Genomic DNA, 24,687 nt, shown 5'->3' with positions numbered 1-24,687 from the left:
GATATCACGGTGGGTCCAGAGCCCACCTGGAATCATTGGGCGCAAGGCAGGAACACACCCTGGAGGGGGCGCCAGTCCTTCACAGGGCAACACACACACTCACACATTCGGACACTTTTTAGTTGCCAATCCACCTAAAAACGTGTGTTTTTGGACTGTGGGAGGAAAACGAAGCACCTGGAGGAAACTCACGCAGACACAGAGAGAACACACCACACTCCTTACAGACAGTCACCTGGAGGAAACCCACGCAGACACAGGGAGAACACACCACACTCCTCACAGACAGTCACCCGGTGGAAACCCACGCAGACACAGGGAGAACACACATCAGTGTGACTGCGGCACTACCTGCTGCGCCACCGTGCCGCCCAAATGTCTTATTACATTTTAATATGTTAGTACAAGGTTTGATATTGTGTGTGTGCACACTTGATAATTAATGTCTCGTTTGTTTTGCTTATTTGGTCTCCTCAATTGTATAATTTTGATGGAATATCTCCAATCGTATTCCTATGCCTTCTGAAAAGAAATCTAATAATATGTGTTTAGACCACAATATACTGAAACTCACAATGCTGGTAGAAAAAAAGCTTTTTAATTCTCCTCCATTGAGAGCGCATACTGGCAGTCATCCTCCTTAGAGACGTGTGTTTGGCTCCGTTTAACTCTGCACACCTGGCCTCTGCATATGTGTGTGTGTGAGAGAGAGAGTGAGAGTGAGGCAGAGCAGCTTGCTGTGTTCTTGGGACACAGTGAGGTCTTCACTGCTCTTTGCAAGCTCTAGCCACGTCTCCTGGCTTTGGGTACCAAAGGAAGATTAGCCCTGAGCCAGGTACAGCCACACGTCTGCAGCCAGCCCTGGGAACCATTCCCCAGCGAGGCCTTTAGAGCCCACACCAGACTCCTGCAAATTCAGAGTTTGGTTGAGCGTGGCTGAGTTTTGGTTTTGGTTTAATTGGCATGATACATAAGTATCATGTTTTCTCTTGTCACACATAAAGCGAGAATAAATCCATGGGCCTACAAGTTCTCTGCTCATGTTTTTGTACTAGTGCCAGCGATTTGGTGAAAACAGGGCTTTGATGAAGTTTGACAATTTGTGCAAACAGACCCATTGTTCAGAGTTAGTTATTTGTCCATAGAAGTGTTACTTAGGGGCTTTTTGGTTTACTGTTTTGACTGGGGGTTATTGTATGGGGAGCGTTGTATAATTATGGATGGTGACCAGTCAATACGTGCGACAAAACAGTAAACGGCACAGCGAATTTATGTTTAATTTCAGTGTTGTTCTTTGCAGTATTGACACTCTATTGAATTGTGGCACTGTAATTTGCGAGAGCAAGTTGTGATTGATCGCAGTCTCTTGGCCTGTTAACCCAATCATTGATGGATTAATGTAATGAAATTCATTACTGCGGTTGTAAATAGCTGCCTGGTCCAATTGAGAATAAGAAGCTGTGGCATCAGTGGTGTGTTCACTCTTAATATCATCATTAGCCATTCTTTTGAATGTGAGTTTCCATCATATATCTCGTGACATGAAGGGAAGTCAGCATGCCTGATTACTAGCAGTTATTTGCTGCGAGTACCAACCTAGTGGGCTGACATTGCTCAAGTGGCAGAGCCAAAACAGCTAATCTTCACTGTCGCAGTTTCAGCCACTTACTTTCTCAGTTGCCTGCGAAATAAGCTCCTCCGTTTTCCTGCTGCTGCTCTTCCACCCTCTTGAATGTGGATATTTCATGGCAGATGGACATATCCTGTGGCTAATTTCTCAGAGGCGGCTGATATATCCCAGCACTCTCAAAGGAACAGTCGGTTAAACATGCCAGTTAGCATTGAGCAGATACCCGTTTCCCACTCACTTTCATTAAATGTTAGCCACATTAGCATTTTTGGCTGGAATAGTCTTTTGAGTGCATTGTGTATTAGAGTTTGTACTGAGCCTTTTTTGGGTGTATTTACTGTCCAGAGCTAACTGAGTGCAACCGAGAAACTGCCCCAACTCTATGGTTGGTATTTTTACCGTGCCATATCAGACTGGATTCAGTCCAGAAGAGGCGAGTGAGGGGTTTCATACATAAATATATTTTACTGGATCGTCCAATAAATACAAAGAAAATACAGTTCACAGAACAATGGCCAAATTAAGAAAAAGTGCATTCAACCAAAAACACAATCAAAACTGATGCATTTGACCTGTGTACTCAACGTCTTGGGCATGATTCACAAGCTTGTGTAACATGATTAGATCACTTGTGGGCCTGAATTAGTGCATCTGGCAAAGTTCATTAATGTAAATGCATGGTCTATGCGTTCATATACGGTCTGTGCATTCATATATCCAGTGTGTATGTGTTTTCTGTTCAGGATGTGGAGATCCGTACGAATGCAGCACAGTATCTCCCACAAATCAGTGACCTGCTGAACAGAGTTCCCCGGCAGATGCTGCTATTGCTAAAGACCAACGACCTGCTGCGGGGCATCGAGACTGTCCTGCAAACCCGGGCCTGCTCCAGTTCCTTCATCAACATGTCCCGCTGCTGCACACGAGCCATCGCCAGGTAACAACTGCACTCAACACTCAAACTCACTGAGGAATCAAGGAGCAGAGGAGATCGCACTCTACACTGCACTCAAGACAACACTCAACGTTCAGTATCTAAGAGATTTTAATGCTTGGCAGTTAAGCATATAGGCTTGAGTAGACAGATCATAGCATCAGATATCACTGAGAGCTCTCAAATACTTGCCTGCCACCCCTATACTACATAGTGCTCTCTGAGTAAAACCTTGTATCTGCACCTTTTTCTCTTTAAAATTACTGAAATCTTTCATTAACTTCCATTCAAAATGTGGAACGGTTTTTGTTTTGTTTTAATCTTGTTCTGTAAACTTACCATTTTGGAGAAATATACTTTTAATCGGAGAGAGTAAGTATGTCGACATATCACATGTACATATGTAATTAAAAGATCTTTTCAGTAGTTGAGTTTATTTTACTCTCCAATGGTGTACTGACACGTTTTAAAATTATGAATGTACACATACACGACATCCCACACTCATCATATTTAATGCATAGGTCTTTCATACACACACACACACTCAAAGCATACTTTAAACCAACACAACATACATATCACATACACCTTCCACACAAACCCACAGATCTGTACCCAGTGTATGCAAACCAGCTTCCGTTAAATAAAATCTGAATTAAATCTACGTGTTACCGATCAATAAATTATCAATATTTTTTCAATTATCAATAGTTTTTCAATATGGTTGCACACCATTGGCCCGTCCATTTCCTGAAGAGTGGGGACATTTTGGAAAATGCTGTAAAAACAAGTATCTGTGATTTGTTCATTCGCTTGAAGCTTTATTTATCTGACAAACTTACAAAGAAAAGATTGCCAATGTTTCTGTCACGCACTCGTCCTGTCATACCTGTTTTCCCTGCCATGTGCTCTCTCTGCACATGGCTCTGTCTGTTATTGTCAATGTCTCTGTCCTTGTTCCGCCTCCTTGTCCTTAATCCTCGTTATCTGTTTCAGGTGTGTCTCGTCTGTTCATGTATTTAAGCTCCCTTGTGTCACTTCCTTGTATCGGTCATTCGTGTTGTTTCTTTCCCACTCCAAGTCAATTCATTTCGTTTCCTAGTCCTGTCGTTTTGTTTCCTTTCAATTCCAAGTCATGTCGTTTCTTTCCTGTAAGTCTTGTTATTTCGCCTCCAATGTTTCCTGCCATGTTGCTTAGTCCGGTCTGTTTGTCTCTGTCGTTTCCTCATTTCATTTCCTTTATCTTGTCGTTTCCGTAGTTGCCTGTCTTTGTTTTGTTATATCTTTTGTTTAATTAAAAGTACTGTGTTTTAGCGTGTGCGTCCGTCTCCGTCAGTCCGCCCTCCGCTAATCGTGACAGTTTCACAGAGCATCTTGAACATGTTCTGTACATATAAACACACTTAGAACCGACGAAACAGTAAACTGTACGCAGTAGAAAATGCAAGGTATAAAAGAAACATTCAGCAAAGGCACGGTGTTTACAAGCAAAAAGAGTTTGTTGTTCATCACTTTTTGGCAAATTTCATTTAAGAGTTTTCCAGTAGTTCAAAAAGAACATGTTTTAATGCAAAGAATTTGGGTCTTTCACAATCTACGATCTACGAAATCTCAGTCCATGTTATGAACAATGACAACAATCAAGCCCTGAGACGGCACTGAGTAAGAAGCCATTGTGCTTATGTGATAAATACAGCCTCTTGGACCAGGGAGTATTGTAAAAAAAATAGTTGTCACTTTTTTTAAAACAATGAAAGTGTACAAATAAAAGAAAATATAATGTGACCCAATGATAAATGAGAAGTTTAAATTTTTATTACATTTTTTACAAAGTGTTCCAAGTCGCTACAATTGTCAATGTGACCTACTTTGTGACCTTATGTTACATTACGCTACGCTCGGCTCCGTTTCTTCTAACAGTCAATATTCAATAAAGTATTTTGTGTTAGCAATGCTACTTATTGATACTTGGTATCGGATTGCTGCTCTCTATAGTTGAAATACTTGGGCTAGCATTTTTTTAAAGGCCTGTTCTTATTCTAGCCGTGCCACTGTGATTCTATTGTACATTTCACGGCAGTCAGCAGTGATCATATTGATTTATTCGTCCCATTTTAATGAAGAACTCTGTGATTGTGGGAGAAAATCATTGAGATTTGGCGGGGATGGGGGGGGGGTGGATGATGACTGTACGTGGGGATTGGGGGGAGTGGGGGTGGTGATTGTGAAGGGTGCTGGAGCGCCACAGAAAGGAGGAGGCATCCAGACATGAAACTCAATGTCATCCGCCTCAGCGCCTCTTTATTAAAAGCAAATGGCAGCAGAGTGCAGAATGCAGATCTAAAATCCATTACCAGTCTCTGAACACACAGCCTTAGAGAGAGAGAAAGAGAGAGAGAGGAGCACTCGAACATGGCAGGATTGTCACACTGATTTAGTTTGATGTGTGCGATTTTTGCAGCATCATTATGTCATGAGTTAGCTTCAGCATTTACTAACAGAAGATAGCTTTTGACCCCTTTACTGCACCCAGACCATGCACTTTTAATTAGCAAGAAGAGCCAAACTTTTCAAGGGACAGCGGACACATTTGCCTTATTTCACAAAGCTCAAGCCTTTCTCTGAATTAGAAGCTTTATGAATGGGCTTCGGGAGGCTATTGGGGCTAATATTCATCCTTGGCATTCCTGCTGCCACCTCATTCAAAGAGAATGGTATTAGTCTTCATTGTCTTTTCTTGAATTAAATATTATTTTCAGGCTGACTGTACAATCGGCTAATCTCATGCCCATACTCACAGCTCTGTAGTCTTGCCACAGTTTTCGAAAATTGTTCAATGACTTTAAAAATATCGGAGCACAGTCACTTTTCAGCCTCTTTTTAGTGCAAAAGTTTAGATTTCCTCCCTGAATACCTTCATGATTTTTAATATTTTACACTGTGTACTTACAGTATTTTAAGTTAAAGTTAACAGTGTTTCGCCAAACATTTCTTGAGAAATTCTGGTATTATTATAGTCCCACTGTTCTTAATGAATAGCCTCGAAATTGGAACATTTCTGATTGCATTCAGCCATGAGAACTTTTAGTGAGATCAGGTACAGTTGTTGTGTGTATGATTAGTTCTGATCACAAAAGCCACAGCTTCTTATCACAAGGGTCACTACTCCATAACCCAGTGCCTGAATGCTTTATACCCATCTAGCTGATGCTTGGCATTGAGCACAATGACATTAGGCACTTCTACAGTACTGCATTCGCCATGCATCAGCTATTGGGTAGAGAGGAGTCAATGAGGGATGAATAAGCCGATGTATTTGAAAATGGAGGTGACAATGAAGCCTGAAGTGGCCACAGTGGTAGATTTAGTAAGACCACTGGATCAGCACCCTCTGTAGACCCCAACAACACCACTTCCAGCAGTCGTCCAAGCTTTCTTCTTGGAGGTCCCCCCTCCAAGTACTGGCCAGGCCCTGACCTTCTTAGCCCTGGTGGATTTGGATGTTCTGCTGTTCAGGTGCTATAACCGTAAACCTATAAAATGGATTATGCTATGATTTTCTGAGAAAATAGACAGTGGCTGTTGGTAGTCATACCTTATAAGCATCTTTACTTGTAATAAGATTGATTTAGTGAAGTCAGCTGCACCTGAATTGAACCTGTCTTTATAGAGAGGGTGAAAGGGAGGTGATGTTCTCTGTAGTCTGAAGACAGTTTCATGCCCTCAGGCAGAGCATTAAAGTGAACACTCCCTACTGCGTCCTTATAAAACATCCTTATAAAATGTGCTCAGTCGAATGCAAATGTTTTGATAACTCTGGTCTAACTGTATGTATTGTGTGTTTTCAAAATTACTATACATCCACCAGCCATGGCATTAAAATTACTTTCTTGTTTCTACACTCACTGCGCTTTTTATCACTGTCCATATAGGTTCATATTGTAGTTCTACCATTACAGACTGTAGTTCATCTGTTGCTCTGCATACTATGTTAAACCTCTTTCACACAGTTCTTCTGCCCACAGGATGGTAGTGTTTAAGAACTCCAGCAGCACTGCTGTGTCTGATCCACTTGTACCAGTGCAACACACATTACACATCACCACCACCTCATCAGTGCCACTGCAGTGCCGAGGACGATCCACCACCTAAAACATAACTGACCTGCGAAGATCAGGGTGAAAGTAGGTTTACAAAGTATGCAGAACAACAGATAGACTACAGTCTGTAATATTAGAACTACAAAGTTAATCTGTATGGTCAGTGGAGCCGATAAAGTGGATAATGAGTGTCGAGTCAAAGAGGGCATTATAACGTTATGGCTGATTGGCTGAAGTAAATATAGAAGAAACTTAAATGTGACATTTTCCTGTATATTTAAGTGCACAATATATATTTAAATGTTTTACCTGTGTGTAAACATGCTAAACGTTCTGGTAATGTTTACATCCACTGTTCCACACTCACTCATTCATACATACACTGATTATCTACCATTAGACATATCAGAAAACGAGTAACTCTCTGTTATAGTGCTTCAAATGATCATTAAGTGACTGCTAACAATGCCCCTTGTGGAGAAGTTTCAGTCTGCTAAACATGAGTTACATGCTCATGCCATTGACTGCTATTTCCATGTCAGTGCATCCTAGTCATTTTCATTACAAACAGTGCCAGACATCAAACTATAAAGGCACACATATGGAATTATGTCGTAAACAGCATCACCATCATGTTTTCTGCTTAATCCACTTCAGAGTCATGATGGGAGCAGGGCAAGCAAAGAAACGCATCCATCTCACATTCCACCAGCTCTTTGTGGGGGGATGGGGTTCTGGGAAAACAGAGAGTCCCCAGGAAGAGATGGTGGCCATTTTGATGTATTCGTATTAATCTACCATGTAGAAACAATAAAATAAAGAAAAGCTATTTAATAGAAATGTGGGTCCAAATATATAACGGTACACTATGATATGAAATTAGAAGTGTACAGATATGGATATAACACTCCTACGGCATGATGAAACAGTCGCTCACTCATCTTTAGCAGGCTGAAACTTCTCCACAAGGGGCAACATTAGCAGTCACATATCATTTGACTGGTACTGTATATGTTACATGTATTAGTTTCTAAACCTCATTGTAGGACAGTATTTGTGTTACACTTACACACGCCCTTCATAACCCAACATAAACATTCATAAGCTCTTATTCCAACAGGCATCATTTGTCATGAAGCCTCTATTTCCCAACTCTAGCTGACATAACATCTGTCATGGGCTGTCTCATGACACTATCTGGGGTGAAATGACCTAGACTTTGTAGCTCAGTGTATGTCGCAGTGACATGGTTTCTGAGTCAGGCTGGTTGAAGAGAAGTAAGGATATTTTCTCACTTTCAGCTCTTGGGTAACCAGAGACTCATTTTAAGATTTAAAAGATGTAAGTCATAGGATTTCGGTCGGCTTGACATTAAAGTTGACAGCCCTTTTTGATAGACAACACCTAGTGGAGTAAGCGCTTGTAAAGATGTCTTGGTAGGTATATGCCAGGTGTCATTTTGTTTCTGTGTAGGTGCCAGAAATAAAGGTACGGTAGTGGTACGTTGTTGACACTAAAGGTACATGTATCTTTAAAGCAACAGCAGATACATTTCATCCCCTACTTCTCAGAAGGAGAAGCGAATATTTGTAAGAGTCCATTATAGAAGGGTGTAAAATTAAAGAACATAATAAAAGTCCTTGGGCGTATGATATAATTCAATTTTAAAGTCTACAAATATTCCCAGTAAACATTTAGCCGTTGATTCAACGTTGAAATAACGTAATGACTGCCGTCTAATCAACGTTCTCTTAAGGTTGAAAATGAAAGTCGAAAAGACGTCCAAACACAGACATTGAAAAGACGACTATTAGACGTATTTTGGACGTCCATTGACGTTATTAATTGGTCCCGAAATAAATTACTTGTATAAAACGCATTTTGGACGTCCACTGACGTTATCGATTGGTCACCTCTTAACTAACTTATTAAGATGGATTTTGGACGTCCATTGACGTTTAAAATATGTCCTTGACGGACAGACTACTTTTAGACCTATTTTTAACGTCTAGGGACGTTCCTTGTTTACTGGGTTATATAATAAGGTAAAATAAGATTCCCTAACTAAAGAATATGTACCCTTGGGTTTGCCACTATAGTGATGGTTTTTCTGACATTACACAGTGAAGTGTCCCCCTGCTATTTGCAAAATTCAGGTTTTTAAAATTTAAATATAAACATAACTTGTTAAACTATAAACAGTCTTGAGAGCCAAGATTTGAAGCTTAGGGCTGTGAGATGTTCAGAGGAGAGAGCTTCACTTGAAAAGCATAGGTCTCAAAGCTTTTTTACTTTTGTTGTAACCTCGGTGTTGTGTAGTTCTGCAGAATCACCACAGAGGACTGTGCATTGTGGCGTGTTTGTGATGGATGGACGGACAGAGTGTAATGAGCTGGCATTGTACGGTCCAGGAGAGGACAGTGGGCTTCCAGTGGAGCTGTCACTCCAAGCCCCTGGCTCTGAGGCTCGGACAGGCAGACAGGCTTCTCCCAGCATGCCCTTAATAATTCATCAACCCCTCATGAGGCACCACTGCATCCTCCATGTCTATGTATGAAATATTGAACATGGCTTCATTCAAGCGACAGCAAAGTTATGCAATCCCGCTCAGGGGTTGCCGGGAACCTAATCCCATGCCCCGGTGTGATGAATATTCACCGTGTTTGTGTGTATGAATATATGACATAATAAAGCTGTTGGAGGGGAGGGTGGGTATTAGTGGCGTGTAAGTCCAGCTCCTGCTGTAACTTCTCTTCCTGCTCACGTCACGTCAAAACACAAGAAAAGATCCGTACGCTCTGACACATCAAGCCCGTCATCTTCATGCTGCATCATGTCATACCAGCGAAAACCCACCCCAGCCACCAGCTTCCATTCCCCAGCGTCTTCACCAACCAAAACGCAAACATCCACACCTTAACGTCTGCTTTTTCCAAACACATTTTCACCGTTATTGTCTCTCTCCTCCACTTGTTTTCTTTTACGTTTTTGGAGGAGAACGTGTGAGATGATGAATGTGATTGTATTTGCTGTTTGTCAGTTCAAAGCTGTTTCTGCAGAGAGAGAGAGAGAGTATGTGATGCATTCTGGAGAGTCATTGTTTTCCCCTGAGGGTGGTTCTCTCTCTCTCTCTCTCTCTCTCTCTCTCTCTCTCTCTGCTGTTAATATTGTATGACCCAATGTCCCCTGTCTGATTTGCTTCACTTAGACCATGAGGCTCAAGTCAACATAGTCTGAATCATTTACAGTCAACTTACTTAATCTGTGGTAATCTCTTTCCCTCTTTCCTTCCTCTTCCCTCTCTCCTCTCCCATTCGCTCCAGCCTCTTTTTCGCTCTCAGCTGTTGTCTGTCATTCAGACTCTCTCGTGTTCTCTCCATTCATTCCTCCGTTTCTTTACATTTCAATTTTATTAAAGGTACAGCATTAACAGAAGCATAGGAAAACGTTACTGCTGTGAAGAGAGGACAAAGTCCTGAATAATACTCTTGATTTCAGAAGGAACTCCAGAGAAGCTGGGATCTACAAACGTTTGGACGGCTTGGGCACTCCTGGACAAATGATATGGTTTATTAGATGTCACGCATCATCTGCAGGGCTCACATTCCTGCATGAGTTAAAGCAGAAATACGGATTGTTTGCTGAATATAACATATTGGGAAAAATAAGGTAGACTGCATAGATTGTACCAATAAAATCTCTCTCTCTCTCTCTCTCTCTCTCTCTCTCTCTCTCTCTCTCTCTGTCTCTCTCTGTCTCTCTCTCAGCTATAAAAGACGCAAGACCAAGTCAAGGACCAGGCGGCTACAGATTTCCTTATCTGAGACTGTCTCTCTGTGGCAGATCAATCTTTACGAACTCGTGTTGTGGATCCGGAGCTCACTGTTGGCCAGATGGATCTGCTCCATGCTCAGCTGTTTGTCCTACACTCACTGAATGACCGAGACCAGGTCCAGACTACTGCCTGTCTGCTGCCTCTTGTTTGTGCAGAATGTACTAGTCATAGCCGGGGTAAGGAGGAGAATATCAGAGGAGAACTGGTCCTCTACCTTGTGATATGGGGTCAACCACTCATTGCTAAATTTAACAATAACTGGATGTAAGTAGCTGTGAATGAGCGTAATCACGAGGTCAGTGAGTTTTTAGAGTAAAGAAACATAATCACAAGGTAAAATGCAGTGTCTCTGATGCAGATAATGAAGAAGGCAGTAGCTGGTATTGATACAATCAGACCTTAAGGTTACAACATGGGATATGTTCTTTTAGCATGTTTACTCTCATAGCAGTGTTCGAGACGCACAACGTGTTCAGAACTGTTTATTCAAGTGTCAAATAGTGTTAATATATATTTTATTTCCTGTGAGATTTCTTCTATTCTTAGCAGCTCTGTTCATACAGCACTGTGTAGATATGGACACCCACAGACTGAGGGGGGATCTGTGGGGGAACCCTTCCATTCACATTCCTTCATTCTTTTATCTTTTTTCTTTCCACTGCAATGCCTTTTTTTTTTACACAGACCACAGCACAGCAATTTAACCCAGCAGTGGGATCCCACACCTTTAAAAATAGAAAGGGTCCCTTGAAGCGATGCCATGGAAGAACCACTGTAGATTTCTTCAAGAGCTTTTTAGTGGCTGAAGCATTACTGCGAATTTAAAGAAATAAATTAGTCAAGAAAACAGCTCCCTGAACTCCACAATGCTCTGTCCGTAAAATCATTTGGCCGTCAAAGGTCTCAGGAATCGCTGAGAACATCTAGATTGTGTTATAATACCTACGTCCTTTTCTCGTTCAAGTTTTCTTTTCTTAATCGAGTCATATAGCAATGCCCGTGTGTGTTTAGGTGTAAGTCACATGCTGTGATGTCAGTGAGTACTAGGGGCATGGCGTATGTGTTGCACTCCTTGGATGTATCTGTAACAGCTCCATCTGCAGTCTGCAGCATTTGGATGCATTTAAAAAGACTGCTCTTGTTGCTCTTTAGGTAGCAACATTAGGTACTATTTTAACCTTAAAATTAAAGCTTCAAAATCATTGTGATGCTTCACCGAGCTGTAATAGATAGAACAGAGACTCTGCCATTTCTGCCCCTGGCTCAGCACTGCAGAAACTGCACTATGTAACTCTTTGAGGAAGGTAGGAAAACACTCTTCCCTCCAGACTCCAACTGTGGGGGGGAGTCCAGAAGAAAAAATACCTAATCTTAACTAGTGTTCCTTCAAGTGTTAACACACGTTAATGTTCCACGAACGTTTTTTTTTAAGCTTAAGCTGTTTTAATGTAACGTAAATCACTTTAACTTGGATCTTCATCTCTTTAAATCAGTTTGATGCCATTGAATTCCTTGTGAAACCTTTTTTTCCCCGTGTCCTGTTTGTTGTTGTGTTTGAATCTATATATAGCAGCAGCTGAAGATGTCACTGGGAAGTTTCTAATTACGTATATCACTATGAATGGGAATAAAGGAAATTAAACTCTAATGACATCATACATTTCTTCCTGAAACACAGTGCATTTCTTGTTTCTCACTACAGCTGTGTCATTGATCTAAAGTGCCAGTGTTCAGGATATTTTTTTTTCCTTTTCAAAGGCATTGAAGTCATCACAATATATTTGCTGGCTGCACCTCTTCCCCCAGGGGCCGGTTTAAGTCCATTGAGTCCACTCTGTGCTTTTGTGGCCCTGATGAGCCTCCTCGGGTAAGATCTTCCCAGCAGGTCTTTGTGGTGAGGAACTACCCTTTCGTCCAGGAGGGCCCAGGGCCAGCAGCAGGCAGCTGGACAGTCCGGTGAGGGCGTAAATCCTCCAGAGCAGGGAGCAGAGCGGACTCCTGGCAGCCAGGGCCTCAGTGATGGAAACAGTTATCTGTCTGCTCAACAGGTTCCACCTCCAAATGGCTTTCCATACAGTCCAGCGTTCCACCACAAAGCTGAAATGAAATTGCAGAGTCCCAGCTTCACGCTCCACTGTAATGTGCCATTTACTGCTCCCACAGTTAATACTGTCAGGGCCAAATCTTGCCCAGGGCTTTTTTCAGGAAAATGCTAGGACCGGTAATTAATATGTTTGTATGGATGAGATGCTCTCCAACTGCATAATTGCGTGAGTGCCTAATTTGTCCTGCCTTGATATTGACTGTTTACACAGATTGTTTTTATTAATAGCATGCTATTTATGCACAGTGCCATTTCCAGGTATCATTGTAGTCAGAGCATCGTCATGCTGAGTTAGAGGACACAAGCCACTCCCTTTCTTATCGCTCCCCCTCCATTTCTTAATTAGACTGGACCTCTCTAAGCAGACTCAGAGCCAGCTCTTAGTCCAGTGTCTGGCCAGAATCAAAAGCCCATCCATCTTGATCAAAAAGCTGAGACTGGCGTTGGCAAATGTAATCATGGAGGTAATGGGCCTGCAGGCTCGACAGGTAGGGGGCAGTGTGAACACAGCAGGATTTGACACTCTCCACTTATAGTTTATATTTATCCAGCAGCATTTAAACCTCACTGAGGCTGAATCAGTGTTGATAAAAATTCAAGATCCTCCAAGTAGTTATTTAAACCTATTAAATGTATCACATTATCAGAGTGATATTTAATTTGACATAAAGGTAGTGGTATATTGGGCTAAGCACTGGCCCGTACTTCAGAGCTAATAGAATCCCAGTGATGCCTCAGCCAATCGAGGCTGGGACTCCTAGAAAGCACATTGGCCTTGCTCTATTGGTGGCTGGAATGGCACACACTCTACCCCAACATGTCTCTGTTTAGAGAGTGTCTGTCTAATGTAATAGATTTGGGCAGTTTGCATTCTCGTCCTTGCATTCTATGTCTGAGAACAAGCGTCCGGTTGGCCTCAGAGGTCCCGGAGAAAGCACACGCCTGTCTGTATTCTCCTGAGGCTCTGTGGAAATGTGTGGGATTGGGGGAGACCCGTTGTTAGGTGGAATTGGCTATGGCTAAAATTTGGGAAGCAAAAAACTATTTGAAATAACGTGAAGCATCAAATAATATGCTTTACCTATAACTAAGTCATTTATCAATTCTTCTAAAATGAAAAATCAATCTTGTTGTGTGATATTAATTCTAATATTGATGATATATTGATCGAGCAATAACTCTAACTGCCCACACAGCAGAGCTGTCAGTGAAAAGTCTGCTCCTATCAGCCTCCTTGTGGTTTGTGAAGCATGTAGGATGTAGGCCTCTATCAGGAAGATAATCCTATCTCAACATGTCTCCTGTTACTATAGGTAGGAGATGCTGATGTATTTAGTTGTAACGAGCACATGTGTGCTACGTATCATGTGGCCAGCTGCGCTTATCACCAGCATTATCTCAGGCTTTAGCCCAAGGAAGGGGAAATACTGGGGGAGTAAATTAAATGCCACAATCAATTGCCCCACATAGCAGAGCTTAATCTCTTCCCTTCAGCTGAACTGAGTGGAAATACACTTTTGGGCCATTACCTGCTGCTGCAGCTGGCTTCGGCAAACACTGCAGATCTGCCACGTTTTCATTCGCCATGAAAGGTGCTCATCATTGCCATTATCTGCGCATGACTCCTCCGAACACTGCTGGCCTAGTGCCACAAATACATTTACATAAACCGGATCACTGTATTCATAGTGCTTTATAAAGCCGTATATAGCATATATAACACAATAACAGCTGGCATATACTTGTGTATGTGCTTGTAAGTAGTTATGATTAAATGCAAAACATTATATTAAACACTATAGGGTTATAATGCCAGGTTTTATGATGCAATATTATGAAATCAATGCATTTATAAAGCCTTATTGATACAGAAATTGTAAACATGAACAATGAATTAAATGGCATATATAATAAAGTAGAATGTCTGCCATTAACTTAATTAGCGCATGCAATCAAACCTCAGAAAACATCTATACAATCGAATACTGTCCCATAATACATTATATTTACCATTACCATTACCATAAACATAATAATACACTATAACAAGGTTCAGGTCTACAGTCTTCTTCCTCTGGCTTTATAAAATTGTCTCCTTCCATTTGTATTGAAAGTGAATTCTTCAGCTCAGACTGCTTTACATGAGGTACAGAAAAGACCAGCCAATCAAAACAGAGCTCTGAAAGACCCCTTAACAAAAGCAGTGTTTTATTCTAAGGGAAAAAGGAGGTAATATATAATGTATAAACAATTTTTTAAATAATATTTTGATGCTTGGTTACCTCCACCCATTGTCTGTAAGCATTTATCAGTTCAGGGTCGTGGTGTGTCCCGAGCCTACCTGGAATCATTGGGCACAAGGTGGGAACAATCTCTGAAGGGGGCGCCAGTCCTTTACAGGGCAACACATACTCACACCTACGGACACTTTTGAGTCACCAATCCAACTACCAACCTGTGGTTTTGGAGTGTGGGAGGAAACAGGAGCACCTGGATGAAACCCAGGACACAGGGAGAACACACCACACTCCTCACAGACAGTCTCCCAGAGGAAACCCAAGCAGACACAGGGAGAACACACCACACTCCGCACAGACAGTCACCCGGAGGAAACCCACGCAGACACAGAGAGAACACACCAACTCCTCACAGACAGTCACCCAGAGGAAACCCACGCAGACACAGGGAGAACACACCACACTCCTCACAGACAGTCACCCGGAGGAAACCCATGCAGACACAGGGAGAACACACCACACTCCTCACAGACAATCTCCCAGAGGGAACCCACGCAGACACAGGGAGAACACACCACACTCCTCAGAGACAGTCACCTGAAGGAAACCCACACAGACACAGGGAGAACACACCACACTCCTCACAGACAGTCACCCGGAGGAAACCCACGCAGACACAGGGAGAACACACCAAACTCCTCACAGACAGTCACCCGGAGGAAACCCACGCAGACACAGGGAGAACACACCACACTCCTCACAGACAGTCACCCGGAGCGGGACTGGAACACACAACCTACAGGTCCCTTGAGCTGTGTGACTGCGACACTACCTGCTGCACCACCGTGCCGCACTGCTTTGGTACCTAACAAGAAGGTTTTCAGCTAAGTACTAGGATTAATTACTCTCTGAGGAAACCACTTATTTCTTCTTACTGGTGATCTACAGTACACAGAGGTGTTTCTCAGTAATGTGCTCCTCCAGGACCAACATGTCTTTCACAATCCAATCACAGCTGTAGGGGAATGTATACTATGCCAAGTTCTCTTCCTGCAAAAAAATATCTCACTTCAAATCTGAGATCTACCACACAAATTGATTCACAGCATCAGGTGTAAATTGGCAGTTTGGAAAGCAGGTAAAATGGTAAGAAATCCTAACAAGAGATGATAAAATATATGAGCCGCACAAATATAATGAGCCAACAGTGTTTAATACCTTAGTACATCAGAGAATGTGAAAATGGATCAGTCCAATAAGGCAAATATAGTAGTGTATTACTGTACTGGGATCTGTGTGATTTTGGGCAGGGGTGGGTTTGGGTTTTTTTTTTTTTCTTTTGGAAATGCTATTGAGTAAAATTATATTTTCAGCTCCACATTCTGGGCTGTAGTTTCCCATTGGGCTGAATGGCATTTTGGGCAGTGTCCTGCAAAGCTTGCCCAACCTATCAAAAGTAGCTATGAAAGAAGAGCACATCTACGGGTGGAGCAAGGATGTGTTCATTATGAACTGGGATCAGCCGGAGGAGGAACGTTCTGTGTCCTGTGACATTTTGAGGCTAGAGACGAGGAGACCCTGGTTTACTGGGAGCACGGCTCCAGATTTAAGTGGAAAGGCAGCCATGAAAGACATTTTTAATCTGCTAATGGAAAATCACATTACATTTTTTCCCTTCAATTTTGCTCTTCTGTGAAGCAATATTATAGACTCCGGCTTGCGCACAGGCTCAGATGGAGGCACTTTTTCTCGCTGTCCACATGTTTGAAATGTTAAAGCCCAGCATTCGAGACGGAGATTACTTCTCTCCCAGTGAGTAATTTTCCCATGGGATTATGTTCATTTGTCCCTATGTAGCCTCGCCTCCCATCTTCATCATCCATTATTCGCCCCTGACGTGGCTGGTGTGTATTAACAGAGCCTCAGTGCTCGCTGCTCTTTAAGGTGTTGCAGCTGACTGATGTCTTTATAATGGAGAATATGTGAAATCTCACTAAGTACATGTTTCATTTTTTAGTGGATGGTGATGCTTTTAAATGCATTCAACCCTTTTCTTTAACTGCTTTCAGCCATATACTACCATAACAATGGTGGACTTGTGGAGGATAATACCTTGTCGAATTGAGGGCTATGTCTCTTACAACTATATTTCGTAAGGAATCTTGGGAAAGTTTTACAACGGAAGTGGACTTGGACACAAAAGCTGCGTTTGGAATTGCTCCCTCTTACAGAAGTAGTGCACTATGTAGTGTGTCAGCCATTTTGTAGTTTTTGTTCGAAATCTCAAAGGTACATTTCACTCCCCATAGTTCACTATCAAAAACCCATTTATCACAGAATGCATTGTGAAATACAGGTGATGTACGCTGGAAACCCACGCAGACACAGGGAGAACACACCATACTCCTCACAGACAGTCACCCGGAGGAAACCCGTGCAGACACAAGGAGAACACACCACACTCCTCACAGACAGTCACCCGGAGGAAACCCACGCGGACACACCAAACTCCTCACAGAGAGTCACCCGGAGGAAACCCACGCAGACACAGGGAGAACACACCACATTCCTCACAGACAGTCACCCGGAGGAAACCCACGCAGACACAGGGAGAACACACCACACTCCTCACAGACAGTCACACGGAGGAAACCCACGCAGACACAGGGAGAACACACCACACTCCTCACAGACAGTCACACGGAGGAAACCCACGCAGACACAGGGAGAACACACCACACTCCTCACAGACAGTCACACGGAGGAAACCCATGCAGACACAGGGAGAATACACCACACTCCTCACAGACAGTCACACGGAGGAAACCCACGCGAACACAGCTTATCTTGGGAAAGTTTTACAACTGACGTGGACTTGGACACAAAAGCTGCGTTTGGAATTGCTCCCTCTTACTGAAGTAGTGCACTATGTAGTGTGTCAGCCATTTTGTAGTGTTGTTCGAAATCTCAAAGGTACATTTCACTCCCCATAGTTCACTATCAAAAACCCATTTATCACAAAATGCATTGTGACATACCCTGGAATTTCCAGAGTATACCATAATGCACTGCGGTAGTGTCTCAGCAAACGCAGTGTTCAGAAGATTCTCCAAAGATTATTTATACTCTAATGCTAATTATACAGTAACTACTGGGCAATTAAAAATAGGAATGTGTAGGTTTAGACCAGTCTACTGCACCTGACCTAGATACTGTTCATATTAGGAATTTGTGGCTGTAACAGTAAGTTTAAAAAATGTACTTAAGTTTGAAATGTGTTGCTTTAGACAGCATAGGGCTTGTATGTGTTGTGCAGGGCACTTTTTAAATGGTTCAGAAAGTACAAAATAAATATAAATTAGAGTACGTGTTTCATGAGGTGCCATCTGAGGGCTAAAACGTAACACATTCAACAGTAGTGTCCAGCCTTGTCCTGCACAGACTGAGATGGGTTGTCTTCTAGCTGTTTGCTGAACGATAGTCTGTGAAATCATTGGAAAAATTGTCTTTGTAATTATGTTTTACAAATTTTCACAACTCCTCCAGAAATGGGGGTTGTAAACTAGATGCAGTACAACACAGAAAATAGTACGATAAATCTTCTAAATACATACAGCAGAAGATGAAAGAAGTGTAAATCGCCTATAAAATAAACCCCAGAATGTTTGCATTTTTTGCAGTATCCTCTTGAGTGAATCTCAAACACTGCCGCAAAGAGACTAGGGGTCTACAACCAGCTTTAAGAGTTACAATGAAAAGAGAGGATGAGGAAAAACGAAATGAAAAGAAGAAGAAAAGGAGTGAAGAGTGGAGTGAAGAGGGATAAAATTAATAGAAGAGCAGTGAATTCAGCAGTGTGTGTGTGCGGTGTTCCCATGTCAACTCTGGTTGCAGTGGGAAATGAGTTTATTTAAAACTGTGAAATTCCATTATAGGGGAAAGTGGGGATTTCCAGCTGTGGAGCTGCAGCTTTTCTCAGGCACTCGTATAGTTCCCTATAAGAGGAACACAGACCACATCAGGACTGACTTTTATTCAAAGATGTAATCTCTGTGATCACAAAATGGATTTGCTTTTGCTTGGAAATGGCCAAGAGCAGTTGACCTTTGTTGTGCATGTAGTTCTATATTTATTTGTTAACTTGCTTATTTATTTATTTATTTATTTTCTCTCCTGTCCAGATGATACATACTGTAGTCACGGTAATCTTTCTATTATTGTGCAGGATGGTGTTTCACTTGTGTGTCTTTGTGCCGTGTTCATTAGAGCAGCTGTTGTATCTGCTGAGAAAGAAAGGTCAGGACACTCTTGCTTCCACAAATGTAATTTGAAACTACAAACATCTGGACGTTCAGTAGAGTATCAAAGTCTGCCGTTTACACTGGTGCATCTGATTTATAATGTGCCTCTGTAAAGTATCTGCCTGCTTGCGATGGGCTGGTAACTAATCTTAATGACATGCCTTGGACTAATGTTATAGTATTATATAATGATTCTGTATGATTATTACATTTCTCAACGAGTCACAGAGCAATATTCTGCCACAGTTACACTACAAAACGTAGATGAGGCAAGAGTGGAGAATCCATTGTTAAGGAGGGTCCCTGAGCTAGCAGTTTTCCCTCTGTGATAGTTTGTGGTAGTGGGAGATGTAAATGAAAAGCAATGTTATATTTCCCACCCCATGGTGCATTATGGCATCATCAACAGCAGAGGACATCAGATGCAGGCAAGGGTCACAGCATTTAAATGGAAGATTACAGGAGTGTTATTAGTTTTAAATGTTTACCAAGATAACATTTACGGATAACATGATTAATTTTTACATATATTCCCTCTGAGTTCTTCTGTAGGGTCCGGGTGGTCTGCTACGTGCAGATCTCATCTCTGTACACTCACACCATCACAGCATCGATCGGCCAGAGTGGGCTAATTAAAGAAGAGCTTGCTTATGCAGAGCCTAGTAAACTAAGTGCACAAGCATTAATTAGAGCCAAATGAAATACATTGTGTTTGAGTTCCTCTGGAGATCTCCTCACTGATAACAGCAGCTGCCGGAGAGTTGTGGTGAGGGAGTGGGCTGTGATTAGTTAACTGCCACTTGGGCTTGGAGGAATCAATAGTGATCTCAGTTATTCAGGCCCAGGACCCACACCATCTCAGTAAACACGCAGATAGAGATTCAGCTGCAGTAGAGTTGGGTGATTTATTTACACAAGGGCATCTGTGCTCTGTTTATAATAGAACTCTTTCATGAACGTTTTTTCCCTGTAGTAACAATTTTGTGTTTTTTAAAGCACATAAAACTCAACTTAATAAATGTAGGTATGTATTTCGATTGGCTATTATTGGGTTTCCTGTGTCACACTATAAAAAGTAGTTAGACCCATATGCCACTGCTATCCTTATTTCACTCTGGGTTGCCAAATATTGGTGTATTTTCATGCACAATTTATGAATCCTGGGAATGGTTGTTTTCACCATGATACCAGGTTGGGTTTGAGAGTATTAACACACTTAATTCATGAGGTGAATTAAGTGGAATAGAAGTATAGCTTGTAAAGAATACCAGTATTAGTTTATTTTTAGAAATAGTTGCATTAGAAAATAAAATGTAGATGTTTTGCTCTCAAAGTTTACTATTCTTACACCTAAAGTATAATTAAAATATATTTTACAAACTTATAAAGTGGGCCAATTTAGTCCCAAGAAGCATTAAAATAGTGCACTTACAAAAGTACAACCAGTATATTGACATTGGTACACTTACTATGTTTAAATATATACTTTGGAAATATACTTCAATCGATGTTTACTTAATAAAATGAATTTTAAATCTACTTTTTGGGTTAGGGTCATAGAGGCTCTGTATAGAAGTAAGCAAGTAGACATCTCCACGCGGGTCATGCCCTGGATCAGCATCTGTAACTGCAGCTTTGTGTGTACTGTGTGTGAACTATGACTTCCCATTGTTAAATGAGGTGTTCTAGCGTCCTGTAAAGCTAGTAACCCTAGCTGCAGTTGTACTGAAATAATGGATTTGTGTGTGGACCTTGGAGAGTTCAGAAGACCAAGAAAATGTTAAGCTGTAGTAAAAAACTATATTAATGTTGAACAATGTGGTTATACCTTGTTTGGAGAAATGACTACTTTGTCTTTTTGAAACTATCCAGCCATCTATCTATCCAATGATGTGGGAAATAGCAGCTGTCTGAACCTCCAGACCAAGGGACCTGCTTGTGTTTCACACCTGCTGAAGAAAACACCCTGTTCACACGTTTCTGTGAGTGCTACAACACGGCTGACCTCTCAGTGCAGCACTTTACATTCACAAGTCTCACTCTTGGGTAGAATTAACACTCAGATATACCAGCAGTGTACAGATTAACTGTGTGTGTTTGTGTGTTTGTACATTCTCTTAACTTCACAAACCTAAAAAAAACTACAATGTTAGGACCAATCATCAGAACCTGTCAAGTATCTTAGGTAGGAACCAAAGTAAGAACCAAAGCAGATAAGGTACCACTCAATCTCAGGGCATCACACTCTCACTCAGTCACACTCACTTAAACATCTGTGGACAATTTCACACAGCCAATCCACCCTACCAATATGTGTGTATCTGGGAATATCTGGGAAGGCTTTCCACAAGGTTTAGGAGTGTGTTTATGTGAATTATTGACCATTCTTTCAAAAGCACATTGGGTGAGGTCAGACACTGATGTTGGACGGGAAGGTCTGGCTCGCAGTCTCTGCCCTAATTCATCCCAAAGGTGTTCTATCGGGTTGAGGTCAAGTGCAGGCCAGTCAAGTTCTTCCACACCAAACTCACTCATCCATGTCTCTATAGACCTTGCTTTGTGCACTGGTGCACAGTCATGTTGGAATGGGAGGGGGCCGTCCCCAAAAAGTTGGGAGCATGAAATTGTCCAAAACCTATGCTGAAGCATTAAGAGTTCCTTTCACTGCAACTAAGGGGCTGAGCCCAACTGAAAAATAATCTCACACCATTATCGCCCCTCCATCAAATTTTACACTTGGTAGAATGCAGTCAGACAAGTACCATTTTCCTGGCAACCACCAAATCCAGGCTCATCCATTGGATTACCAGACAGAGAAATTTCACGACTGGACTTGTTAAACAGGTGGCATCCTATCGCAGCACCACTCTGACATTCACTGAGCTCCTGAGAGTGACCCATTCTTTCACAAATGTTTGTAGAAGTCGTCTTGATGCCTAGGTGTTTTGTTTTCTACACCTGTGGCCATGGAAGTGGTTGGAACATGTGAATTTAATGATTTGGATGGGTGAGTGAATACTTATGTTAATATAGTGTATAATACCTATATATTTTAATAATCATTTATCAGCTACTTTAGAAACTCTTGTTTACTCACTTATTGACTTTCTCCTTCTATATGTAGTTGGATTATAGTTTATATAATCTCCTCAAAAGCATATGCCCATTAGATTTTTGAAGTTTGTAATTCAGCTAAGATAATGTTTACTTGTTTAATTGAGTTAATGGCTGTTAAGATTACAAATTAAACATAAAGGTGATATTTGGTCTCTACGTTTTGTACTGTACTGTGCCATTTAGTTACATTGTTCGTTATTATGCATGCACAATGTGTGTGTGGCTGTTTATGATTAATATAAATATGCGATAAATCTGAGTTTCCACTAGAATTGTCTGACAGAGCATACTCAAAAGCGAGATTAAAAAAGACTGAATGGAAAACAAGATGACAGGGTGAGAAATCAACACTACATTTGACACTTTTTGTTTTTAGAAACGAATCCATACTCCATCCTCAGTCATCTCTTAGCCCCAACAATTTTGCAACGTATTGTTTTTTCATTCTCTAGAGGATGAACAACAGGGACGAGATGCTTAATGAAAAAGGCATATAGGAGACAATGCATAATCAATATAGATATTGTAGAAAGAGCTTGACGTTGGTGAGTGATGGTGAAAAATGTGGGCAGGATGATTCCTCATTGATCTCTGCCATGCATCAGTGTATTACTCCAGAGAATCTAATGGGAGACAACATTAGAGACAATACAAAAGTGTGCCATCTATTGCATGATTCACAACATAATTAATATGTGTTACAGTGTCCTGTCCATAGAGGGTCATTGATTAGCTATCATGCTCCTCGTTCTGTGAAGTGCATTTAAGAGTTTGTTTGTGTGCTGAACATTGCTCACACTATCCTTAGTTTCAGTGCATACTTCCTGCATTACTGCTTACTGGAGTACTGGAGGGCCCCTGCTGACTAATTATTCGGTGGAAATTTATATGATGTCAGGTCTCATTTTAATCCCTGAATATATTGCAAAGTACTTTCACTGAAAGTCTTTATCATGTGCTGCTTAAAAGTGGTAGATTGACTGCAATAATAGTTGATAGTGAATAGGTTGCTAGAAAAAGATGGGGAAGGAATCATATTTTTTCACACTCAGGATTGTAATTAACCAGAATACATAAAGTTAACTGTTGATAGTGCATTGACACTGGGTAACACCTCCCTTCTGTTTAAGGTAGCTGTTGTTTTCATTAATCCTTATGGGTCCCCTGTGTGTCTAGGCCCCTGGGGCACACACCCTTATAACACACGGTTTCAACATCTAATCTAGCTTTAGTCTCAGGAATCTTTGTACACACTTGTCAGTGAATGAGGAAGACAGTGTCAGATGCTAATACCAAAGTTTTTAACATTTGGCAAAACTGTTGTCTGATAGGCTCATTTATAGAGTTAGTTATAGAGTTGGTGTCCCAGACAGGGATTAATCTTAGCCTGGAACTAGGACTAAGAACACTAATGCTGCATAATCTAGGCCTAGGCTTGAGCCCGTTGTGGGAACCTGACTCATCATTCTATATGTCACGCCCTCGTCCTGTCATGTCTGTTTTCCCGGCCATGTGCTCTCTCAGCACATGGCTCTGTTTGTTGTTGCCCTAGTCCCGCCTTTGTTCCGCCTCCTCGTATGTGTCTCATTTGTCCGCTGTCCTCGTTATCTGTCTCAGGTGTGTCTCGTTTGTGTTAAGTATTTAAGTCCCCTTGTATCACTTCCTCCTGTCTGACATTTCTCCTTTGTTCTGTTTCAAGTCGGTCATGTTATCAAGTCTGTCTGTCTCTGCAGTTTCCCCGTCATTGTTTTCCACGTCATCGTTTCATGTTGTCGTTTCATTTCCTCAGTCATTGTTTTGTTAACTCTTTAGTCTGTCAGTCCTGTTTGCCCTGTTTAGCTCCCCGTGTCCAGTTTAGCCTGCTTGGCTCCCTGTTTGTTTTCCTTCTGTAAAAGTCTCTTTGTTTTGTTATTTGTCGTTAATAAAGTACTGTGTTTTAGCAAGTGTGTCTGCCTCCGTCAGTCTGCCCTCCGCGAATCCCTGACACTATAAAATAAGACTAACATTAGGTGTAAGCTTATTTGAAAACATGGGTTTGGTTTGTAAGTGATCAGATTTTCCATAAAAAAAAGTAATATTTTAACGAACTAATGGATGAATCAATGAGTGAATCAACTTGGATTCTCTTGTTTAACCCATGAGTAATTAGCACCACTCATGTTTCAGTACACATGCAGTGCATTGTGTCTCATGCCTTGCTATTGTGCTTGTGAGAGGCTTGAGCAGAGATGGATGTTGGTACTCTTTGATAATGAAGCACTCACAGCTTAACTCAATCCTATATTCTTTTTCATTAAGGCTTGCAGGGCATCAAACATCCTAATTACTGTGTATTATCACCAACATAATGGAGATTTCTCACTTGTGTAGAGAAAAACATCACCACAGACTAGATGCCACTTCCCTGTCTCAAGTGTTGACAGTTT

The 24,687-nt window shown here is 41.5% G+C and overlaps 1 protein-coding gene across 3 annotated transcripts in view; it reads left to right on the top strand.

The window, feature by feature from the left end:
- adck1 (aarF domain containing kinase 1) overlaps window positions 1-12,122 on the top strand; it is a 194,572-nt gene extending 182,450 nt beyond the window's left edge. For all 3 annotated transcript variants that reach the window (XM_066685485.1, XM_066685502.1, XM_066685494.1), the window contains 2 exons: window positions 2,374-2,567; window positions 10,435-12,122. In XM_066685485.1, the coding sequence (XP_066541582.1) occupies window positions 2,374-2,567; window positions 10,435-10,603 (363 nt within the window). In that variant the 3' untranslated portion in view covers window positions 10,604-12,122. The remainder of the gene's footprint in view (window positions 1-2,373; window positions 2,568-10,434) is intronic.
- The last annotated feature ends 12,565 nt before the right edge of the window (window positions 12,123-24,687 follow it).

The sequence above is a fragment of the Hoplias malabaricus genome, chromosome 1 (genome assembly GCF_029633855.1).
Source record: "Hoplias malabaricus isolate fHopMal1 chromosome 1, fHopMal1.hap1, whole genome shotgun sequence".
Classification (NCBI taxonomy): domain Eukaryota; kingdom Metazoa; phylum Chordata; class Actinopteri; order Characiformes; family Erythrinidae; genus Hoplias; species Hoplias malabaricus.
Note: the sequence above shows the minus strand (reverse complement) of the source record. Positions and strands in the feature narration are given on the sequence as shown.